This window comes from Gymnoscopelus braueri (genome assembly GCF_963280865.1).
Source record: "Gymnoscopelus braueri genome assembly, chromosome: 24".
Lineage (NCBI taxonomy): Eukaryota > Metazoa > Chordata > Actinopteri > Myctophiformes > Myctophidae > Gymnoscopelus > Gymnoscopelus braueri.
The window spans coordinates 36,994,990-37,020,111 of record NC_137626.1 but is presented as its reverse complement, the minus strand read 5'-3'; the positions used below and the strand labels follow the sequence as shown (position 1 = coordinate 37,020,111).

Below are 25,122 nucleotides of genomic sequence, written 5' to 3'. Positions count from 1 at the left end.
ATTGTCTTTTTTATGTCCAATGTATTTGTATTTAAGTTCATAAAGTTAAGTATAACTACATGCATTTGAAATAAAAAACATGTTTTTACTTTTCTGGATTCCAATTAAAAAATAGCAAAAATAGCAGATCTACAAGCTCACAAAGAAGTATAATGCAATGTGGCCCTCTGGAGTGGGTCTGGAAATATAGTGGCTCTCCCCATCATCAAAGTTGCCCACCCCTGCTCTAAGCTAAGGGGTCCTTGGGCCGAAAAACTTGAAGACCCGTCTCAGGTTTCTTGTGGTGTGTGCTCCTTATCATTACATTCTCTACACATTTAAAGATAACACGATTGCACTCAGCAAAACAAGGTGACTTTCTAATTGTGTTTATTTGAAACCATGTGACAAAGCAGATAGACTTTACACAGGATACTACAGTATAGCTGCTCAAAGCATTACATAAGTGTTAAGAAGCACACCATACAACCCATCTCACCACCCATCACACAACACATCAATACAATCATAATAATTATTTTACTGCATAGCATTTGATCAAATATACGGCTTTGGAAATAAATCAATAAACTCACTAGACGTATACCATTATAAGTATAATGAGCAACAAAGGCATTAAGACAATCTTACAAACAGTAATCATAATGATCAGTTCTACTATTATCCTACTATAGAATGAGGAAACCTCATGATTTGTTCTGACCTGGCCACTGGCATAAAAAGAGAGTAATTTTAATTTCCCCCAAATTTAACCACTTGAACCCCAGCATCCACATTCTGGAGGGAACATTAGACAAAAATAGCCAATCTACTAGCTCACAACATGCCGTGAGCTTGAGCTTGTCAGAGAGATGTATCATCTTAATAAGTAAGCTTAAACCAACCGCTTCACAAGAACAATGTTGGTGTAACTAAGGGATTTGCTTGGGCATCTATATTGTATATACACAGATTATTAAGTAAAACAAAATGGGGGAAGAGGGGGCTGGGATTGGCTAGACGCTAGTGCACTAGCTTTACACTGCTACTGTACCTACTCTATCTGACACAGAGACACTGAACCAGCAACTGCATTGGGCCAGCACCAGAACCCAGGGTAGAGGGGCTGAGTGAAATTGGACTCGAAGGTGTACAGGTGTGTCAGTGTGTCAGAGGACACTCTGTAGAAGGACAGAGTGCCAGCATATATGTCCATATATACTCCTACTCTGGAGTGGAGGACTGAGGGAAAGGGACGGACAGGGATGGCAGTCAAATTGCCATTGTGACGGACAGCGTATGTGTTGTTACCAGCAGAACATACCAGACTCCAGGACTTGGCATTGTATCCTAACACAGGGTCCATACCCAGACCTTTCCTGTTGATTCCTATGTATGTAACTGCTATGTCTACATCTCCACTCCACTCTACCTCCCAGTAACAGCGCCCAGTCAGACCCTCTCTACACAGAATCTGGTTCCAGTATTCAAATCTGTCTTCGTGCAAAGGATAGGACTGCTCTTCTGCCACACGTGTCACCTTTCTGTTGTTGTCATACAGAGCGAGGTTTCTTTGTGCTGTGTTTGGGTCCAGTGTGATTTGACACACATCTGATGAGAGAACAAGATACAATACAGCACTAGTTTATAATCAAATATAAAAAAAAGTATGTGATGATAATGTAGAAATATAATAATAATAGCTATAATAATAATAATAAAAATAATAATAAATATAGCAGGCAAGCAGCAATACGGGGGGCAAGAAATGCTATGTGCAATAAGCCATATAGAAACATAATAGACTGAACTTGAGAGAAATAATACCATGCAATTAACAAATGAGCATTGGAAACAGCCGAGCAGAGTTCTGAGGGATTGTAGATATTACAATGCATGTTGTGTTCATGATATCTAGGGCTCTATACAAGGCCGAAGTGGCTAAAGCCACTAATATGGGATTTAGGACTAGGCAAGGGGCGTTCCCCCACAAAAAAGGGACACCTGCCTTACCTGCAAAACACCTGCACTACCCGTTACATCGTGCATACTGTAGGTGTATGAGTTGTATATCACAAGCTCACAACGTGACACTGCAACTAATGTGAGCATGTACTGTAGATTGGCATTTGTTATTGTTGAAGCATGGCCGATCTACAAGCTGATCTACAAGCTCACAATGAGTGTGATGAAGACACATTGTAAGCTTTTAGATCGGCAATTTGTTTTTAATATTGACGATCTAAAGTACAAGCTCACAACCTGATACATTTTGATGCATTGTGAGCTTGTGGATTGGCTATTTTGGATATATAGTCGATCTACAAGCTCACAATGCATCATGATGTTACACGTCGTGGTCTTGTTGATCTGCATTTTTTATTAAATATAGCCGATCTACAGTACATGCTCACAACGCAGTGTGATGAGACACACTTTAAGCTTGCGGATCGATTTTTGAAATACTGCCAATCTATAGACAATCAGGGGGTTGCAGATTAGCTAGTTTGGAAATATATCTACAAGCTCACCACGCTGTGTGTGTGTGTGTGTGTGTGTGTGTGTGTGTGTGTGTGTGTGTGTGTGTGTGTGTGTGTGTGTGTGTGTGTGTGTGTTGTGTGTGTGTGTTTATGTGTTCAGCAGTCATCACTACACTACTGATCAATATGTACTCACATTTTAAAAAGTCATTTCTGGTCTGTGGCATGGTCCTCGGCATGTGACGCAATGGACCACCGCGGTCCCAAACCTTTTGGGACCTCTCAAGCTCCCGTCTCCTCTCCTCTTCTACTTGATTGGAACACGTCCTTAGCAGTCGGGCAGTGGCTCCAACCAGTTTTGCCTCAGCAGCAGAAGACTGACCTCCTGTATGCCTCAGATTCTCCACAACCTGAAAGTAATCAGTAAAGGAGGGGGTTCACTTACTGATGACAAAACAAAAACAACAACAGCAGCAACGGGAATTATGAGGTTCATGATTAAATCACATTGAGAAATGATAGAATGTGCTAGAAAATGGCTCTGACCTTTCCATACTATGGAGTGTTGACTGTTTATGCTGTTGTACAGTGTCTTGCAAAGTATGCAGACCCCTTTAAAATAATCGTAATATTGTTTTATGGAGTACAAATGATCAGTACGTTAAACGGTACATAACAGTAGCACAATATCAGCAGACAGTTACATAAACTGCATACGTATTAAAGCCCCAAATATTAACGTTCCTGGTACCACCAGTTCCTTCATTTGAATGTTCCTTCTCAGAGCAATATTATGATACCGTTGCTGTTTTCACCAAAAACCCATTTCACCCATTTAAACCTACAGTAAGGCCGATTTAAACAATGCCTTCTAAATCCTAACCCAAGTTTTCTGAAAAACATTATTTTTTCATTTTTACCAGGTCTAAATGGGTTAACATTGCTTAATTTATACAAAGTAAGCAATACTACTTGGTAGTATGGTATATCCAGGACTAAGAGTAGCATTTCAAACATGAGAACATGTATTTCCATGATATTCCATTTAATTGGTAAAACACTTGAAGGTTTGTATTTAGAACTGAGTTTGACCAAGTACTGGATTCTTGTTATATTCTTGCACTCAGGGAATAGTTATGGAATAGTCTTGTTCTTGTCTGATCAATGGACCATATACGACAGTAGGAAGGAAGGAACTAGTCCATACCCAAGGGTGTGTGCACCCCAGCTACATGACTTGGGAATGTGACTGTGACTACAGATCCCATAGCCTGTGGCAAAGATGCTAATGAATGTCTTAAATTTGGGGAAAGTTTTAAATGAGGCCACATATGGCAATGGTCAATATACATGGGCAATTTCAGATTACCCATCCAATGAGACAGGTAGAGTTCACAAATTTGCACACAAAAAAAAAAACACCCGGGGAGTTGCATGGTGGCTCAGCACTTTGTGTACCTAATTACCACAAGCAACGGCTGGCAAAAAAACCCCAAACTAGTTTGAACTTTGGACACATCCTACACAAGCAATGCAACTAATTAGATCTCCCCTTGTAAAGGGTATTTGAGCAACCGAGTTAGCGGACACAACTCAGACCTGTGTCTTTGATGGTTTTATTATACTAACCAGTAGCCAGTAGTAGTAGTAGTAGTAGTCACGTTATACACCTGAAAAAACTAAACAAAAACGTAATGACAAATTACTGACATGAAATATACACACAATACTATAAACCATATCAGAAATATATATATTTATCGTCGAGTAAGCCCGCTATCAATTCTTACCGTCAGTCTCTCGGAGCTCACAATGGAAAATGACGAACGCAGCAATAACACCCTGGTAACTAGTAACACTGGTGCATACATAGAACACTTGGTCCTGATAGTGAGCATCCACTCCATCATTTATATTGGTTTGGTCTACCCATGTGGGTGTAACCCTCTGTTGATTAATCATGTGACTTGTGTAATGACTTTAGCACTGTTCTTAACAGTAGCCACTTTACCCCAGCTCCTCATCTGACCTAATCAATCAACCTGCCCTCATGTGACACTCAGGTTGATTGATTGATTGATGTAGTTTATTTAGAAAGACATGAGAATAGTACATGACAGTACATAACAGTACATGGAAGTACAAATTCACAATACAAGGTCTACTAAACTGGAAACCCTCATTAAGCACTAAGCTTGTTTAAGATGAGAACCCCATGCACACAAATCATGATGAAATATAAGAGGCAGGCAGATATACACACTACTATACAGAATGTCATACAATCAGCTTTCAGGTTACTGGTATGACGAGAGAGAAAAATATATATATACAAAAGAGGAAAATGAAGGAGGGGGGGGGGTAGGGGGGGGTAGGTTAAGACTTAGACAGGGGCCATTTTCGAATTGCAGCCTCCTGAAGGTGTATCTTTAGGGCAGTTTTGAAAGTGAGTAGGGTTTTACACTCCTTTACTCCTTTTGGTAGGGCATTCCACATTTTGTTGAATAGCTTGAGAACGAGTTCATACCCTTAGTTGAGCCAAATCTGGGTTGAACATGATCCGTGGAGCTGCCTCTGGTGTTATGATCATGGACTGCATTAACATTTTGGAAGTATTTTGACAAATACAGGGGGATCCCAATGTTGTGGTGTATCTTGAAGACCAGGCCCATAGCAAGTTGCTGTACTCTGTCCTCAACCCTAAGCCATCCAATCCTAGCAAAATGAGCAGGGGTTAGATGGGTTCTGTGATTGAGGCCAAGAAGTAGCCTTACAAGTTTGTTTTGGGATGTTTGGAGCCTTGTTTTTAAGGCCTTGGAGGTGTTGTGATACCATGAAGTGCATGCATAATCATAATGACCTTGAATGAGGGCCCCTGCAAGAATCTTCAGAGTATTCTTACTGACTAGGCGATCAATCCTCCACAAATAGCGTGTTGTTTGGTTGACAATTGTGATCACTTTTTCGGCGTTTTTGTTACCAGAGAGGTTTGCCTCCAAGATGGAGCCCAGGTAGGTAATTTCATCCTTTCTTTGGATGACATCATCACCCACTTTGATCGTGAAACTCTCTGCCTTGCTAAGGTTAGGACTGGACCCAAAGAGGATGGATTCAGTTTTACCCAGGTGTAATGAAAGTTTGTTGTCAGAGAGCCAGATGCAGATCTTGTTGAGTTCGGAGGTGAGAGTTTTCTCAACCTGCAGCCTGTCCCTGTCCGAGACTAGCAGGGCCGAGTCATCTGCGAACAGGAACAGCTTGCAGTCGCAGGCCGATGACATGTCATTCACATATATCAGGAACAGTAAAGGTCCTAGTATACTTCCTTGTGGGACACCACAAGTCACAGGGAGGGGGGGGGGACTGGGTGCCGTTTACTTCCACCACTTGCTCCCTCCCTTCCAGGTAGGATCTCATCCAGTTCACTGACGTATCATCAAAACCTATTGCTTTGAGCTTATTGATCATAATTGGGTGATTGACGGTGTCAAAGGCCTTCTGGAGGTCCAGCATGACCATGCCGCAATATTTGCCCTTGTCGACATCTTGTTTGATAGAGTCGTTCAAATAGAGAAGGCATGTGTCAGTGGAGTGGTTTGTTCTGAAACCAGATTGGAATTTGTAGATTAGATTTTTTTCGGCAAGATACTTATCGACCTGTTCATAGACTATTTTCTCCATGACTTTTGAAATGGAGCTAAGAATAGAAATAGGGCGGTAGTTGCCAGGGTCTAATTTGTTTCCTTTTTTGTACAGAGGGGTCACCCTTGCTTTTTTGAAATCGTTAGGGACCCGTCCCTGTATGATGGAGAGGTTTATTATGTGGGTAATGATTGGAGCAATGGAGGCGGCTGAGTCTTTTAGAAATTTGGCGGGGATATTGTCGAGGCCTGTGGCTTTGTGTTGATGAAGAGCACTACATTTTTTAAACACCTCTTCTGTTTTCACAGGGGAGAGTTTAAAATCATCTTTGCGTACACCCTGTTTTTTGTAAAATGAGTCAATATGCTCTTCACCATAGCACCCAGAGTGAGGGGGTAGTTTTTCAACCAAATCTGAGGTTATGGTCGTGAAGAATATGTTGAGGATTTTACTCACTTCATGTTTGGATGTGAAGAGAGTGTCATTCACCTTGAGGCTTATGTTTGTAAACCTGGTTTTCAATTTCTTGCTGCAGCTTAGTAGGTTGTTGAATAGCTTCCAAAGCTCTCGTGGTTTGCTTTTATTTTCCTCAATTTTGTCATCGAGGAAGCTTTTTTCTGCTAATTCGAGCATGCCATTAACCTTGTTTCTTAGCTTGTTTCTTTCTTTTACAAGTTTAGCTACGTGGGATTCGAGACCTTTGTTAAAACACCTGGCGAGTTTGATCCTACCTTTATGAAGCTCAGAACACTTTTTGTTTCTGACCTTCATGGCAGTAAGGATGTCCGAATTCATCCATGGTACCGGGCGGGTTTTGACCCTGATGGTTTTCATGGGAGCCACACTGTCCAAAATTTGAATGAATTTGGTTTTGAAACCAAGCCAAGATTCGTCTACCTGTGTGCTGTTTAGTACGTCGGACCAGTCCAGTTCCTCTAGCCTGTGATCTAAGTCCTCACTCTTATAGTTTTTGAGGTCTCTGATTGTGACTGATTTGTGGTAACCGGTCTTAGGTTTACGTTTCTTTCTGGTGCAGAAGATCATGTTGTGATCAGATATGCCACAGGTAGAAACACCACTATTGAGGATTTTGTCCTTGTCCGTTGTTAGAATGAGATCTATGGTAGTTTGAGTGGTAGCACACAGCCTTGTGGGCTGAGTGATCAGCTGGTGGAGTGAGTGCCGATGACAAAACCCCCTGAATGACTTATACACTGACGCTTCCTTACGGAGCATGTCTGTGTTAAAGTCACCAAGAAGTATCGTCTCCGCACACTCCACCTTAGCTAAACACTCTCAAGTCTTTCATAGAAATCAGTCTGGTTAGGAGGTCTGTATATGGTACCGACTAGCACAGGATTGGCATTTTTTAAAATGATCTTGACCCACACAGCTTCAATGGCTGCATCCTTCAGGTCTTCGCGAAGGACGCAGTCATTGTCCTTATGTACATACATGCATACACCACCTCCGTTTGGTGACATGTGTAAAGTCAACTGCTGTGCTGTGGTTTTTAGAATTTGTATATATTTGTACCTTCGGATTACAACTTCAATTTATAACTCCAAATAAGCAGTATTAACCTTCATATAAGCATATATCAATTCCTAGAATAATAACTCGGCCTATCACTCCGGTATAAGATCCTAAATAAGCAGGAAATACACACATAATTATAATCACAATAATAACCGCAAACTTCAGGCGCTGGAAGGCCCTGGATAATTATACAGTGATCTTATGCAAGGAGCTTTTTTTTTTTTTTTTTTTTTTAATGTACAGTATTAACACACAAAGATTGTAAAATATAGTGTTCTGTTACATATGTTTAAAGTGATATTCAGAACATTTTACGGTAGAAATGTAAAATGTTTTAAGAAAGGCGTTGAACAAAAGTTAAAATAAATAAATAATAATATGAATAATGCCCAATATCCTATGGACAATTTAATAACCTGCTCTCAAATCTCCCTACCTCACAAAGTAACTGTTTTTAATTTACTAGTTTTCTGTTTTGATCTTATTCAGTTGTTTCTGTGTCTTAATTGATTTTGTGTGTGTAAATCTCGACAGCATTGCAAATGAAGGTAAACCTCAATTCTCTTTTCGAGAATAAATACAGGTTTCAATCAATTGATTAAATTACATTTAAAAAACGATTAGATGTCTGACATTTGGTTCCCATGGCTTGAGAGCCACTAGCATAGTAATCTCTCAAGAACAGATTCTGCTCTCCGCTTGAATCTCTGCTGCTCCATTTAGCTCTCCCCAGAGCCAAGTGAAAGAGTAAAAAACAGCGGACTCTGCTGTTTTCCTTTTTATTTGGCGATGGGTTCCCAGATTGCTAGCATAGAGACGTTGGCACATGCAGTATCTCTGTGGCATCAGTGATAAAGAGTCTCAGTGGTTGCCAGTCAGTGTGGGAAAATGACTGAATTTGATGACAAAGTTTGATCATGACTGAGCAGAGCTTCTGTCTGATTTCCGGTACTTGTCAGAATCTAGATGTATAAACACATCCCATTATATTTTTATCCAACTATGCTGCCAAGTACCAGAAAAGACGCGCTGTGATTGGCCAGTAGTCAGGAAGCTTGCCTTCTCCAAAATGGCGCCCGATATACAGACGCCTCAGAGCCGGAGGAGGCGTCTACCTTTATATGTTTATGTTTGCTTCCATCAGCAGAGCTGGTGTGATTGTGGAAAGGGAAGACGCAGTGCGACCTCTAGTGGCTAAACGTCACCTTTAACATTAATCATACAAATACCTTGACAATTGGCTAGATAATAATCTAATTTAGAATACTGTACATTGATTTGTTGCTTTCTTTAAAATCTGCATATTTTTTCACTTTCTTCATGTAAACAGTCGGTTAACAGGTAATGTCTCTATCCCAGCTTAATTATGGTGACGCTTTTTACAGATTTGCTTTAACTACTTTAAAACACTATCCAAACTCGATCTTCTCTATCATGTTGCATTGAGATTCATCCCTAACTCTGCCTGCAGGACTCATCATTGCACACTTTATATGCATTAGTTGGTTGGTCTTCTTTAACCTCACGCAGGATGCAGCACTGGTATGTTTTACTTTATAAAGCCATGCTAGAAAATCTCCCCTCTTGTATTTGCTTTAAATTTGTTCTGCTTTAAAAATGACCTAAACATAAGATCCAACACCTGGTTGCACTATACCATGCCTCCACTGCGGACCGAGGCAGGTTTTTTAAATTTCACTCAGGAGTTTCAAAAACATTACTGCTGCCCTCACCAGTAAATGTTCCTGCTTTGAGGTGTAGCCTTTTTTTATTGTTTTAATTTGTTGCATCTCAGTGTATTAGTTGTATTTTACCTTTTTAATCTTTGGATTTTTTTTATCATGCGTCTGCATGTGCAATCTTTGTGTGTGTGCGTGTGCGTGTGCGTGTGCGTGTGCGTGCGTGCACTGAGGCCTGTAGCTACGCTACACCACTGGTGACACGTCAGCTCATCGTATCTCTTCATCATGTGGTTTCTTGTTGACAGGAAGCTAAAGCTCAAGCTGCCCTACATAGTGAGTGTGAGCTCTGAGGGGCTGCAGCATGAAGACAAAGACACATATTTATTTATTTATATTTTCTTATCTTACTTTTTTCCAGTTTCAGAAGATTTTCAGAAATACCTCCTAAAGAAAGTTTTAATGACCATTAACACATTGAGTGCCAGTCGCGTAGATCTACGCGAACCTATTTAAAGCCGCCACGTGCCAGTCGCGTAGTTCTAGTATTGAACTGGTGCTCAATTTTCTATACGGCACATTTCATTGTAACACCACCGGAAGCGGAATTATTCGGGATCCCGTTTTGCCGATCCCGTCGGCCTCCATTCTAAAGCGCACACTAAAACGCCATTTTCTCGTTTGTTCAGAGTGATAGCATGAGAGCGTGACACGAGTATGACCGTGTTGAAGTGTGATAGGATCACAGCATGGCTGACAGCATGGCAGGGTGGCAGCATAGCAGGGTGGCATACAGTGTAACACCAGGGATTAAAACCTGGGTCTCATGCGAGAAGGAACACTAAAGCCAAACATCTTATCCACTAGCCTAAAGGGGAATCCCTGGGGGACATATTAGCCTTTTGGCCTTCAGGCAGAGGCTCTGAGCCACTCTGCTACAACAGCATGGGTGGCAATATGACAGGGTGACAATATGACAGGGTGACAATACAGTATGACAGGGTGACAATATGACAGGGTGACAGCATGACAGGGTGACAATACAGTATGACAGGGTGACAATATGACAGGGTGACAGCATGACAGAGTGTCAATATGACAGTGTGACTTATTTGTATAGCACATTTCAACAACTAGAAAAATGTGCTCCTCGGAGCACAGGTCTCCGCCAGGCCAGGTAGTACAAGTCAATCTTAGCCAATCAGAGGATATTCTCAAAGTCACTAATATAATCTTTAATTATAGAGCACCTTTCAGACAAACATGTACTGTAAGTGCTTTACATTCAAGTTAAAAACACAGGTTAAACAAAGCAATACGTTAAAATCTAGTCAAGAGTAAAATTAAAACAGTGAAATTAAAAGGGGGGGAAAAACAGTTAAAAGGAAATCAGTTAAAATAAATGTCATAGAAGTGTTTTTTTATCTGCCTCTTAAAGCCATCAACCGAGGTTGTCTGTCTGATATGCAGGGGGAGTAAGCTCAGGGGGGAGTCCTTGGTGCATAGCTACCAAAGGCAGCATCACCATGTGTCTTGCCATTTGTCGATTTGCTCCGTCAGCAGTCCAGCACGAGTGACCTGTGGGGCGGAGTGGGACGTACTTCTGCAGGCAATCCGACAAATAGGAAGGTGCTAGACCGACCATTCACGACTTTAAAAACAAGTAAAAGAACTTTAAAATCTATCCTAAACGTCACAGGGATCCAGTGCAAGGACACAAGTACAGGGGTAATGTGGTCCCTTTTCCTGGTGTTGGTTAGGATTCTGGCTGCTGCATTTTGGATAAGTTGCAGCCGCTCAGTAGTTTTCTTAGACAAGCCTGTGTAAAGTGCGTTACAGGTCAATAGTACTCTGGAATGCTCTGCCCAAAATCATCTTATCTTAAAACAAATAAATCAAGAGATATCTTGCCAAGGCACTTGTCAAGTATATAACTGTTATTTGAGTATTTGTTTAATTTGACTGGACTGTTGGATTTGAATTTGTTTTGTATTGATCTTTGTTACGGGGCCAGAGCTCAGCTCTGGACCTGTTTTAATGTTGTCTGTATTCTTCTGTTTCTGCCACTTTTCGCAGTTCTGGCTGAACCGTGCTGTCGCTTTTTACGAAACTCTGCCATATGGTAGATGGTCATGAAAAACTATCAAGAAATAAATCTCACAATCTTTCGTCAAAAGGTGGCGCTATAGCACTCAATTGAAAATGCCAACTTTGAACAGGTACAACTCATGCCCTGTTTGACCTACAACCATGAAACTTCAATACACATATGCGTCTACTCATGATGAACAACTTTCACACTCTGACTTTTGACCTCTAGATCTCCCACCATTTTGAATTATATGAAAAACAGTTAAAACCTATCTCTTCCTGGGATTTTTGAGTAATCTGCACGAAACCTCTTACACATGAACTTTGGACCTATGCCGACTCAACGATGCAGCGGATTTTCCATAAGTGAAAAAATGAAGCTTTAATGAGCCAATGAATATTGAAGTTTTATGACAATTATTCATCTGCCCCTAACACATACATGCAAACTCACATTTCTTTGAAACTTTGGGGTAATGTTGAGGGTCATTCCAAATATCACTGAAACCAATCTTACTCCAATTGGTCAAAGGGGGGCGCTATAGCATTTTTTTTTAAATGCAAACTTTAAACAGGCAAAAGTCATGCCTCGTTTGGCCGACAGCCATTAAACCTGCTTACACATGTGCCTTGACTCATGAGGAACACATGTATCATGTTGACCAGTAAGCTCCGCCCTTGGATTGTCCGCAATTTTGAGCAGTTTGAAAAACACTTAAACCCAGGATTTTTCAGCTATTTGCGTGAAACTGTATCATCTCTCTGATCTCTTTTTTCACAGATCTTGTCTGTTGGTCCAATGGCTTCTCCCTTAAGCGAGTGCCTCACGACCGCAAGGTTGCCGGTTGAAGCCTCACTTGATGCAGACTCATTTAAATTGAATTGCAAAAAACATGACTGTATCAATGAATACATGTGAACGGTAAAGATAACATGAAATGCTTATTTGAGAGGGTATGTTTTTGCAATGTATGACATACTTCATTCTGAAAATAGCCGATCTACAATCTCAAAACTTTTCAGATAGCAACGTGTTTCTGAGCTTGTAGATCGGCTGCTTTCACTGGTTCACTTTTATCTTCAACAGACAACCTCAGCCTATACAAAGCTATAGCACTATAGGTAGTGTTGCAGCCTGTCAATCCGAAGGTTGAGAGTGCGAATCCTGTTAATGGCAATAGGTTGAGACGTCCAATCAATCCATTCTGCTTCCATCTTTCTCTCTCTTCAATCTATTATGTTTCCATGTCTCTCTCTCTTCAATCTATTCCGTTTCCATGTCTCTCTCTCCGCCCTTAGATTGTCCGCAATTTTGAGCAGTTTGAAAAACACTTAAACCCAGGATTGTTCAGTTATTTGCGTGAAATGGTATCATCTGTCTGACCTCCATTTTCACTAGATCAGGTCTGTTGGTCCAATGGCTTCCCGCTTAAGTGAATGTTTCACAACATTCCTGTTAATAGCAATAGGTTGAGATGTCCAATCAATCCATTCTGCTTCCATCTCTCTCTCTCTTCAATCTATTATGTTTCCATGTCTCTCTCTCTCTTCAATCTATTCTGTTTCCATGTCTCTCTCTCTCTCTCTCTTCAATCTATTCCGTTTCCATGTCTCTCTCTTCAATCTATTCGGTTTCTATGTCTCTCTCTCTCTCTCTCTCTCTCTCTCTCTCTTGAGGGGCGGCCATAGCTGAGTGGTTAGTGAGCCCGCCTAGGGAGCCAGAGGCCCTAGTTGCCCCAGGTACGATTCCAGGCCAGGCCAGCAAATGCGTCGATGAAATGAAATTTGTCCCTGAGCAAGCCTCTTAACCCCTAATTGCTCACAGGCCCTCATTGGAAAGAAGACCGCAAGGACTTTCATGAACGGACCTGTTAAAGGAATTATCCTTATCTCTTCAATCTATTCCGTTTCCATCTCTCTCTCTCTCTCTCTGTGGGTGAGAGGTGGCATTGCAAAAAACATGACCTTAAGCTCAGTCTTCTATGTTTCTATGCCTTATTGTGCATATTACTTATAGTTTTGTCTCTCTTTTAATGTATGACATACTTCATTGTGAAAATAGCCGATCTACAATCTCACAACTTTTCAGATAGCAACGTTTTGTGAGCTTGTAGATCGGCTACTTTCACTAGTTTTCGTTCCGAGGAGACACAAAAATGTCTTTATTGGTAAATGGTTTGTGAACCAGTGATCTAGAGTAGTTCGAGACACAGAGGCCTGGTTCAAAATGGACGGAAACAATTATAAATATCAACAGACACTATCAGGGAGGCCATATATCTAGCTCAATGAGAAGAAAGGCAGTCTTGGAGTCCGTAGGTCGCTGGTTCGATCCCTGTCCACGACAATGTATTGGTGATCATGATTTGGCATTATTCGGATAACACATAGTGTTTCTTCAGGATAGGCTTAGGCGTTGTTTTACTGAGGTTAGGGTTAGTGAAGGATTAAAATGCTCATGTTAATTGCATGGTCTTCTTTCTCTCAAGTCAAGGTCTTCTATGTTTCAATGGCTTATTGTGCATATTACTTATCATTGCTTCTTTCTTTTTTCTCTCTTCATTCCCTGGCCCCGCTTATCGCTGCTTGCAGCTATATTTTTATAGTTGTTTTTTTCACTTTCATTTGTATTTTTAGTTGTACATCTGTATTATCTTTGCTTTGTTCAGGACCCCAGGAAGACTAGAGGCTCATTCATGTGTCTCTAATGGGTATCCTTTAATAAACATAAACATAAACATGTGAAGTGTCATTGCTCTATTGCAGCTCTACATGTAACCATGTTTCTCTCTGTAACCTGGACAGTGCAAAATGTAACCTCTTAAACCCTATACAGTATATATTTAGAAAAAAAACGTAAAAGGTTGCCGACAAGTTTTCCACTTCATTATAATGGACTCAACTAAAGTATAGTTACAGTCTGGCGGCTGCTTTGTTGTAATGATGTAGTTACAAAGCTCATCACATCCCTACATGAAGCATCCTGGAGTCCTGTTTAACCCATTTAAACCGGGAAAGCATCTTGTGTCATTTTAAGATGTCTTTGGGCTATTCAAAAATAGCAGATATACAAGCTCATAGCGCGGTACCGAGTGCCGCGCTATGAGCTTGTGCAAATCTTATATACCGTAATTTTCGCACTATAAGCCGCACCTGAATATAAGCCGCAGCAGCTAAATTGAATGATTTGTACATATATAAGCCGCACTGGACTATAAGCCGCGGGTGTAAAATCCATAGATTTAGGAGGTCCCATAGTGGCCGTTAGCTGTAAAAATCCATAGATAAGCCGCACCGTTATATAAGCCGCAGGGTCGAAAAATAGGAAAAAAGTCCCGGCTTATAGTCCGAAATTTACGGTATAGGTTTTAAAGCTTCTGGGGGGGGGGTCCCTGGAATAACATATTTTGAGATGGGGGGTCCACTGTCAAATACCTAAACTGTTACAATGTCGGAGGCGTGCCGTTTCTGGCGGACTGGAGCAACGTCATGCAGGCATCGCCAAGCGAGCCGTTAGGCAAGCGAGTCGCTGTGCGAACCGACTCAGCGACAAAATAGTAAATTATCGCCCCCCCCTAGGCAATACCAGCGCCAAACACTATTTTCCACCACGGAGGACAGCCGGCCAGTGCAGTGCTGTCCTACTGGAATGTGAAGCATGACTAGGGGCGAAGCAGTTCCGCGTGCGTCACAGAAGGGGGCGTAACACAGAAGTTACTGAGACCGGGGGTAATAACACCGGTCGCTTGTGCACGCGTGCGTGTCTGTGTGTGGGGCGGACTTACCACTAGGCAAGGTTAGGCGACTGCCTGGGGCCTCAACAGTCAGGGGGCTTCATGAGATTTCCTCAATAAAAAAAAAAATATATAAATAAACAGTTTTTCATTCCCATTGAGGCCCCTCAAAAATCATGTTTGTGTTAAAATCGTGTTAAAATGTACCAGGAGCACCTATTTAATATACGCGTCAATGTCCACAAAGTCCACAATGCAGTGGACTATGCCATTATGCCATTGGTCAATTGCAAGCAGAGCTGCCAAGAACGTCGCGTCACATTCCAGGAACTAAAGAGGGAGCGAACAGTTTTGACGGCAGAGAGGGAGACAGAGAGAGAGAGATAATGGTCCGATCGATTTAAAAAAAAGAGAAGACACTTTGAAAGCGGCTCACAAGGAAGGAGGACAAATCAGTTCTTCATAAATAAACTTCCAAACTGAAACTGATTTTTTTTTGTGCCAGGGACCCCTGTACAAGATTTGTGTTGTTAAAATGTTTTAAAAATATTCCAAGATTTTGGGGAAATAGCTGATCTACAAGCTCACAATGCGTCGTGATCTTGCACAGTAGATCAGCTATTTTCACATAGCCGATGTACAGTTTAAGGTTAAAGTGGTTAAAATGATTTTGATGATAGTATAATATTAACTAATTTTGCAGGGGACCCCCTGGAACATTACATTACATTACAGTCATTTAGCAGACGCTTTTATCCAAAGCGACTTACAATAAGTGTATTCAACATAGGTAGGGAACGAAAACTACTAATCACCAGAAGTCTTTAGTGCATTTTCTGCAAAGACAAGCAACCAAGAGTATACCTAGCGCTAAGGTAAAAGTGCAATATATCAGCTACCTATTTCCTTAAACAGATGAGACAAAATAGCTAAATCAAATGAGCATGAGCTAAAACAAATAAGTGTATCGACTAAACAAGATCCAATAAACAATCCAATAAACAATACAGCAATAGAAAACAAGCGTTCGTACAACTAGTTAACAACAAGTAGGTCAGGCAGAGAGGAAGGGTAGTGTTTCCTGAAGAGGTGAGTTTTCAGCCTGCGGCGAAATATGGGCAGTGACTCTGCTGTCCTAACATCAGTGGGAAGTTCATTCCACCACTGTGGGGCCAGAACAGAAAAGAGTCGTGACCGTGTGGATCGGCCAGAAGGACCCTTGAGTGACGAGGCAATCAGTCGCCCCGAGGTGGCAGACCGAAGTGGTCGAGCAGGTGTGGTTGTGAGCCTGTGTGGTTCTGACACAGACCCTCTCAGCATCACCTGGAACCCCCTGGAACCACCTTGAAACCCCCTGAAACCACCTGGAACCATCACCTGGAACCCCCTCAAGGGCCCCTGGGGGTCCCCGGACCCCACTTTGAGAACCACTGACTTAAATAAAATCGACCCCCTCAATCCCTGCATAAGCCACCGCCGGGGGCTCATACTAGGGTTCACCCAGGGCCTCCAAATCACTAAGCCCGCCACACTGTGTGTGTGTGTGTGTGTGTGTGGTAAGCCCGCCACAGTGTGTGTGTGTGTGTGTGGTAAGCCCGCCACAGTGTGTGTGTGTGTGTGTGTGTGTGTGTGTGTGTGTGTGTGTGTGTGTGTGTGTGTGTGTGTGTGTGTGTGTGTGTGTGTATGTGTGTGGCAGCGCAGGGTGACACATCAGTGCTTATCTCTTCATCATGTGGTTTCTTGTTGACAGGAAGCTAAAGCTCAAGCTGCCCTATACATCAAAATGGAGACCACTGAACTTATAGAAAATAAAACATGGAGGACAAACAGACAAACACACAGGGAACACATGTGGAATCTCTATGCTGAGAGTCTGATAATTAGACCACTACACTGCCCACTACTGACCACTACTCTGGGAGCAACTGAGAGATACTCAGTTGCTCCCGATGGTCCTCCAGTACCTTGATGGCATGGCACGTGAACCTGCAAACTGTTTGTAGCAGAGGCAACCGATCAAGCACACCACACTATTAAGGCAGCTTTGGGCCTTCTAATGTTTTTGAGTTTTTCTTTTGCATTCTAGCCTTGACAATTCCAAAGTACTCCAACATTGAACCACAGGAGGACATGGATTTGAACATGGAATCTCTGTGCTGAAAGTTAGATCATTAGACTACATAAAAGTTCAGGTGGGTGTTTTTTTGTTTGTCATTACGCCCCAACTTTACTGTCTGGAAAGAGCGGGGAGCAACACTGCTCCACCACTGTACATTAGCACATCAATGATGAGTATAGGCTTCGGTGCCTCCCTAGGCTGGAATTTAACCTGTGGCCGTGGTCGCCGTGTGGCCCTATTTGCCAAAGACCACAGAGGTGTCCACCAACTATCCGCTGCCCTACGGCCAGAGCCGTCTGGGAGAAATGCGGGGCCCTGTGCGAAGTGGCGTGCGCGCGCGATTTTTTGGCGGTTTTGGGCGGATATTTCCAAGTTTTTGGTGGTTATTTGCGGTTATTTCTCGGTATAACTCTTACTAAACGTGAATCTGTTCACTAAAAAAAGAAAAAAAAAAAATTCTTTTTTTTTTTTCTTTTTTTTTGCGGGGCTCCCCCAAGCGCGGGGCCCTGTGCGACCGCACCGTTCGCACTACCCTTCCTGCGGCCCTGCCTACGGCACCTCCACACATTTACACATGTTTATTTTACTGCTTTTAAGTGTAGTTTCTGGATGTTAGTGTTCAAAACATGCTTCACAGTAAAGAAGCAGGGGGATCCTGCACCCACAACATTTGAATTGTGTAGGCAGTGTCTTAACAAAGTGACCTACCATGCTGCCTGCTCCTGTTTATGGAGTTTGAGCACAATGGAAACAAGCCTCTGTTTTTTTGTGATGAATTCATTTGTCTTCTTATGAGTAACACGTTTCCTAGTTAACTGTGTAAAGACACTCTCTACGTGATCCATAGGTCCTGGGTTCAAATCCAACAAATACTACATTTTGAAGAATCTTGATTTTTTTTTTTACCATTTTTTAATACTTTTGAACAAATCTTTCTTATGGGGCCTTATGAGTATGTGTACTTTACCTTTTCTTTTTCAACTTAAACCCTATTTCAAATATAACAAACATAACATATTCAAAACTGTACAGATGTAAACATGTCTACACGAAAACAGAAATTCAGGTGAGGTGATTTGAGCACAGGTGGCATCAGCCTCTACACTGAAGTTGTGTTGAATTTAGCAATGTGCCAATTAGATTGAGTGAGAACATTTCAGGTAAACAACAGGACAAAGGTAAACAGCCATCAGGGCACTGCAGGGAGTTGCACCCTGTCCCGGTAAACCAGGAGCCTTTTTGCTTTTTGACACCATGTATTTACTTGCATATGAATACAGTTTTTACTGTAAAGGATGAATAACCTGTATTGCAGCAACTTGATGAAGAATCATCACAGCTCTCCTTCAGTGTTTACTGATGGGCCTGTAATCAAAGCATACAACAGCACAGTGATTCTCAATGTAAGGTCCAGCGGTCCCCGGGGGTCCTTAAGAGGGTTCCACAGGGATTAGGGTTAGGGTTCCTAACCTCAGCAAAATTGTTAATATAGCATAAAAATCTGTTTAGCCACTTTAAACCTATGTACCAGCCAATGCAAAAATAGCTGATCTAAGCTTGCAACAATATCATCACCACAATATTGACAGTCAATTACTTGAGTACTTTTGAAGTTTTTTTATATGTTAACATTGAAAACCTCACAGCACTTTTGCATTCAACTACAGTAGGTCTGGGACCTGAAAATGGAAGTTCAGTGCTGAGTGTTTGCGCATTAGTCCACTACACCAACACATCTTTGATGTGTAGAAGTTGTCTTCTAGTGCTTTTGAAGTGTTCTTTTGGACTGACCAGCAAAGCCCAGCTTACCAGCAGAATCCAGCTTAGCCTGACTGGGTGACCAACTGATCAACTATAATAAAACAAACCAGCAAGACCAGCCTTGTAAACCAGTTAAACCAGCCTAAGACCAGCTAAAACCAGCAACCATCATAATCTGTTTTTTCCCCCAGTTTTTTTCAGCTGGGTAAACATCAACAGTGCTATTCCACCTGCGTTGTTTAGCATCTAACGCTCTCTGAGGCTAACGCTAAACATCCATGCTAATGCTATTCCAGTTAAACCTGCATTGTTTAGCATCTAACGCTCTCTAAGGCTAACGATAAAAATCCATGCTAATGCTATTCCAGTTGAACTTCCGCTGTTTAGCACCCAAACGCTCTCAGAGGCTAACGCTTAACATCCATGCTAATGCTATTCCAGGCAACCTCTCTTGTTTCCATAACAACTCAAGGTGTGCGTGTGTGGGGAGGGGGGGGCTAACTTGGATCCTAGCCACCAGTGGGAACATGTCTCCTATGAACAGCTAGACACACTCCTTGAACCGCACACACACGCACACACAGAGTTGTTATGTTCCACTCCCAGGTGTGTTCATGGGGGCAGGAGTGTGTGTGTTGTGTGTCCTCCTCTGAGAGCTATTACAGTTACAAATAATCCCACCATGACTACTATTCCAAACAGTTTCACAGCATAAAGACCGGATATTGATTTGATATTTACATGTGTGTGTGTGTGTGTGTGTGTGTGTGTGTGTGTGTGTGTGTGTGTGTGTGTGTGTTTATGTGCACGTGCGTGTGCATGTGCTTGTGTGTGTGTGTGTGTGCGTGTGTGTGGGGGGGGGCGGTTGGACTCAATTCTTTCTTGTTGGACACCGTGTATTCATGGAAAGCAGTGCTGAGTCTGTCTGTCTGTGTGCGTGCGTGCGTGTGTGTGTGTGTGTGTGTGTGTGTGTGTGTGTGTGTGCGTGTGTGTGTGTGTGTGTCTGTGTGTGTGTGTGTGTGTGCGTGCATGCGTGCGTGTGTGTGTGCGTATGCATACGAACAGTATGTGTGTGGCCTCGGTCGTGGGAAGAAAGTCTTTTGTGTGTCTTGCTTATTGTGTTAAATATGTATTTACAGGACTCCCCTCTCGCGCCCCAGTAGACCATCACTGTCGGGGGGGGGGGGGGGGGGGCGGGGGGGGTCTCAAAGGGTGTCAGCTGAAGCTTGAGAAGGCCTGATAAGACAAACCGAGCTGCTTCCTATTTGTCCCGTTTTGTCACAAGCGGCGCAGAAAGAAACCACAGACATTGATCAGCCACATTTTATAGCTGTACAACGGTGTCATTCAAGTAGCTGAATGATGCCGTTGTGAGCTTCCAGATCTGTTATTGTTGCGATTTTTCAATGTGTTGAATATTTGCATTAGGGATGCCACGTCTAAATTGTTTTATTTGAATAGAGTAAACAAGGATTCAAGAGGCAGAAAATATATCACCTTTTTATTGCCCATAAAATAGCATCCCCTCTCCCTTCCTCTGTCTCATTCTCTCCATTTCTTTCTTATGTCCCATCTGGCCTCCCAGTTTAATCATTGTGTTTTTGCATGAATGTTTTGATGGTGACAGCAATGACCAGAGGCGTTACATTTCTGGGTTGACTGCCCTCCGTCCGTCCGTCCGTCTGTCCATCCAACATTGTGAACATGATATTTCAAGAACACCTTTTGATTTTTAATTGATTGATTGATTGAATACTTTTATTTATGTATTAACACGTTGCAAATAGTACAACAAGTACAATTAAACACGTTATGCTAAAAGAATAACACAAAAAGCCCTGGGGGATTGTTTCCATTGTGGTCCTATGTATTACATTTTTCATCAAGACATACAATACTAATAATCAACAATATCAGGTGCAGAAATGTACAGAAAAGGTGTGTGTGTGGGGGGGTGGGGGGGGGTGCAGAGGAAGACTCCCTCAGCTTGCTGACGGAGTGTGATTGTTTACTCCCTAGGGGCTAGTAGACTTATCTAGGCTCAGTTGTAATTTCCGGACAGCTGCTTTTTTAGGGCGGGAATTGCAAAGTTTGATGGCTGGTGGTGGGGCGTCCGTGAAGCATACAACCCTGATGCGGGATTTCTAGTTTTTAATGTGACCGTGGCTATGCAGAAAACTCGGGATTTTGCACATTGCCGTTTGAAGTTCATCGAAGTTCACGCTAAAACACCAGCACATGAGAAAAATTTGAGGAATAATTACAGCTAAATGACTCGAACCGCAAAAAAAGAAAGGAAAACGATGTCCACAACATCACTCAGCAATTATACAGTTGAGTACGTGTGTGTGTGTGTGTGTGTGTGTGTGTGTGTGTGTGTGTGTGTGTGTGTGTGTGTGTGTGTGTGTGTGTGTGTGCGTGCGTGCGTGCGTGCGTGCGTGCGTGCGTGCGTGCGTGCGTGTGTGTGTGTGTGTGCGTGTAGTTGAATGGGGCGGTAAATCCGGTCTCTCCTGAGTGTACTTACTCCCAGCACTGTGCTACAGAACTATCTCTCAGGGAGAGACATTGCGCACACACACACACACACACACACACACACACACACACACACACGCACACACGCACACACACACACACACACACACACACACACACACACACACACACACACACACACGCACGTGCGATGGATAGCCTTCTGCTCTCAGTAATGCGCAAACACATTATCCATCCCCCCCGGTGCCCAGGGGAAAATACATGCTCTTTTAAAATTGACACTCGTCTCCCTGGCAGCTTCCCCACCTCACTGTGAGGAACCCATCCTGTCTGGTCTGGAGACCTGTACCCACCCCGCTGTCCCCCCTGGATGGAGGGTCTGGTCGCAGCTTCCCTAGCTCGCTGTGAGGAACTCGTCCTGGCTACAAATCCTGGCTACAAAGAGCCTGTGAACTTCACCTCACAAAAGTTGTCATCTGTTTGTCATTTCCATTCATGAAAATATAATTTGCAAGATCTTAAAACATATATTTCAGAAGTTCCATTTCTGCTAAGCAGCAGGCTTCAACTAATTTGATTTACAGCAGGACGTTCGGCGGTTACTTGTGGTTTATTTCCAGTGGTGGAAAAAAGTATACTCAAATGTTTTACTTAAGTAAAAGTATCAATTCTGCAATGTAGAAATACTCTTGTTATAAGTAAAAGTCTGGAATTCAAAATTTACTTGAGTAAAAGTACAGAAGTATTGGTATCAAAATAGACTTAAAGTACCAAAAGGAGAAAGTATTCATTAAGCAGAATGTCCCATTTCATAAAATAAAATGTATAAAAATCCTTTGAAAATAGCAGATCTACAAGTCCACAATGCGTCGCGATGCGACACATTGTGAGCTTGTAGATCGGCTATTTTCGAAAGACCAAAATGTGTATACGTATAGGGCTGAAGTGGTTATTGTACGTACGTGTTTTGTAATAATAATCAAAATCTACAAAGTAACTAAAGTTCTCAAATAATTGTAGTGGAGTAAAAGTACAATATTTGCCTCTGAGATGTAGTGGAGTAGAAGTAAAAGTATTGAAAATTCGTAATACACCGGGAAAGTAAAAGTACCTCAAAACTTTACTTGAGTACAATACTTGAGTAAATGCACTTGTAGCACTTCCCGTTGCACAGACTGTTAGGTGGAGGCATTTGAAAATGTCAGTCTGTCTCCAGAGACTAGTATAGTGACCAGTAGTCCAGTCCAGGGTACAATACCGGAGCTGTGGAGATGGTACGTTTGGTGTTCATCTGTCACACATACACCAATACACTCACTGCCTCGCACCATTACCTTACTTTCTCTCACCATGTTATCTCCAGTCATCTCTCTCTGCTATTATTCTCTCTCTCTCTCTCTCTCTCTCTCTCTCTCTCTCTCTCTCTCTCTCTCTCTCTCTCTCTCTCTCTCTCTCTCTCTCTCTCTCTCTCTCTCTCTCTCTCTCTCTCTCTCTCTCTCCTCCCATCTTCCACCCTCTCTATCTATCAGTCTATCTAGAGGAGTGTGACAGTGGACTGAGTTCCTTTGTGTTTGTCAAGGAGCAGGTTGACAGAAGGAGATGGTATCCCATACTCCTGTGCTCTCCACCACCACAGAAGAAGGCAGATAAAAGCCACCAGGCTCTCTCAACAGGACAGGGCAAGCCGGGAAGAGGGAAATAGCAAGAGTCACGATCTCCGGTTTACTTCCCGTATCTGCGTGACGTAGGTGGACGCCTTTTTAGGAGACAGGAAGCAGGTTGGAGTCTATTCATTCCAATCATTCCGAGTGAACGTGAACACAGCTTCTGAACCATTCTTTAGCTCCATGGTCATTGAACTAAATATTGGACCCGATCGTCACAATATGTACAAGATTTTCAAACTAAAATTGCTTTTTTTTTAGACACAAATGAGGAGAAAATCAACTTTGTTATCGACTTTTCTCTATCCCAGCAACACACTCTCGTGAGATTTGGGAAGATATCTGAAGAGTCCATCGGCAGTCTGACGGGCGAGACATAGAGGGGTCTGTCCCTTATATTATATTTGTATTATTATATTAGATGTTAACTCTATGCTCTATAGTACGTGAAGCCGTTATGGACATATTGGACATTATGGACATATTAAAAATTAAATAAAATGTGTGTTACGATGCTCAATTATAATATCATTTTCCATTATTAACTGTCTTGGTTGATGGGGTATGATATGACGCCTTTTTAGGAGACAGGAAGCAGGTTGGAGTCTATTCATTCCAATGGGAGAGTGAACGTGAACACAGCTTCTGAACCATTCTTTAGCTCCATGGTCATTGAACTAAATATTGGACCAGATCGTCACAAGACACACAATATGTACAAGATTTTCATACTAAAATTGCCTTTTTTGGAGACACAAATGAGGAGAAAATCAACTTTGTTATCGACTTTTCTCTATCCCAGCAACACACTCTCGTGAGATTTGGGAAGATATCTGAAGAGTCCATCTGCAGTCTGACGGGCGAGACATAGAGGGGTCTGTCCCTTATATTATATTTGTATTATTATATTAGATGTTAACTCTATGCTCTATAGTACGTGAAGCCGTTATGGACATATTGGACATTATGGACAAATAAAATGTGTGTTACAATGCTCAATTATAATATCATTTTCCATTATTAACTGTCTTGGTTGATGGGGTATGATTTGGGAATCATGACATTTTGCTAAACATTCATGCTAAACACAATATATAGTCTATAGTGGTCAAATATATAACTTAAAAATAAAAGGCATGTTACGATGTTGAGCAGAAACAGGAGCACATCTAGCATAAGACTGAATAATACGTGTGTGTTTGTGGGGGAATTTTATGGGTTTCATATAACAGTAACAGTGCACTTTCAATCACGTAAAGCATTTATTTTCTTTAATGAAGAAAATACACAAATGCACATCAACATGACGTTGTCAGGGGAGGGTGGTGGGATGGTCGGGGGAGAAGCAAACCATGTCTACTTAGGAGACCATTTGTAGGATTTGTGTACTATTTCGCCTCTAGTGGCTCCAATTGAGATTGTGTATCTTCGTATATTAACAGTCTTTGGTAGGACGCTTGTAAAAAGGTGTGTAGAGTGTAGATCCCATGGCCCAGAGGGATGACCACTTTGGATGGTACGTCATCAAGACAATCCTGTTACCATGAAGACAGCCATCAACAAGGTGATGTGTTACCATGGTGTCATAACCGGGCCCGTAGGGCCATGACAAACTGAGGAGGATGGTGCAACAATTAATAATAACTTGATTTACAAAAGTAACTAAATTCAACATGTAAAGGGTATGAGGTCTGTATAAGTCAACAAAATCAGTGATGTCAGCAATGTGTGGATTTGTGATCAATGTAATGTGGGGTGTTGTAGTGCAGTGGTTCCCAAACGTTTAGCTCAAGACCCAAAGGGACCCAAACTACTGAAAATAGCAGATCTACAAGCTCACAACGCGTCGCAATGCAATGTGTTGTGAGCTTGTAGATCTGCTATTTATTTATGGAAATTATTAGATTTCTTAATTTTATTTATTGTCTTTAATTGATGAAA

The 25,122-nt window shown here is 42.0% G+C and overlaps 1 protein-coding gene across 1 annotated transcript in view; it reads right to left on the bottom strand.

Annotated features, from left to right (window-relative positions):
• Positions 1-352: 352 nt before the first annotated feature.
• Positions 353-25,122, bottom strand: part of LOC308080613 (tripartite motif-containing protein 16-like) — a gene marked incomplete at its 5' end in the record, with an annotated part of 41,428 nt that continues 16,658 nt past the window's right edge. The window contains one exon of the mRNA XM_080422506.1: positions 353-1,590. Coding sequence (XP_080278632.1) covers positions 1,034-1,590 — 557 coding nt within the window. The 3' untranslated portion in view covers positions 353-1,033. The remainder of the gene's footprint in view (positions 1,591-25,122) is intronic.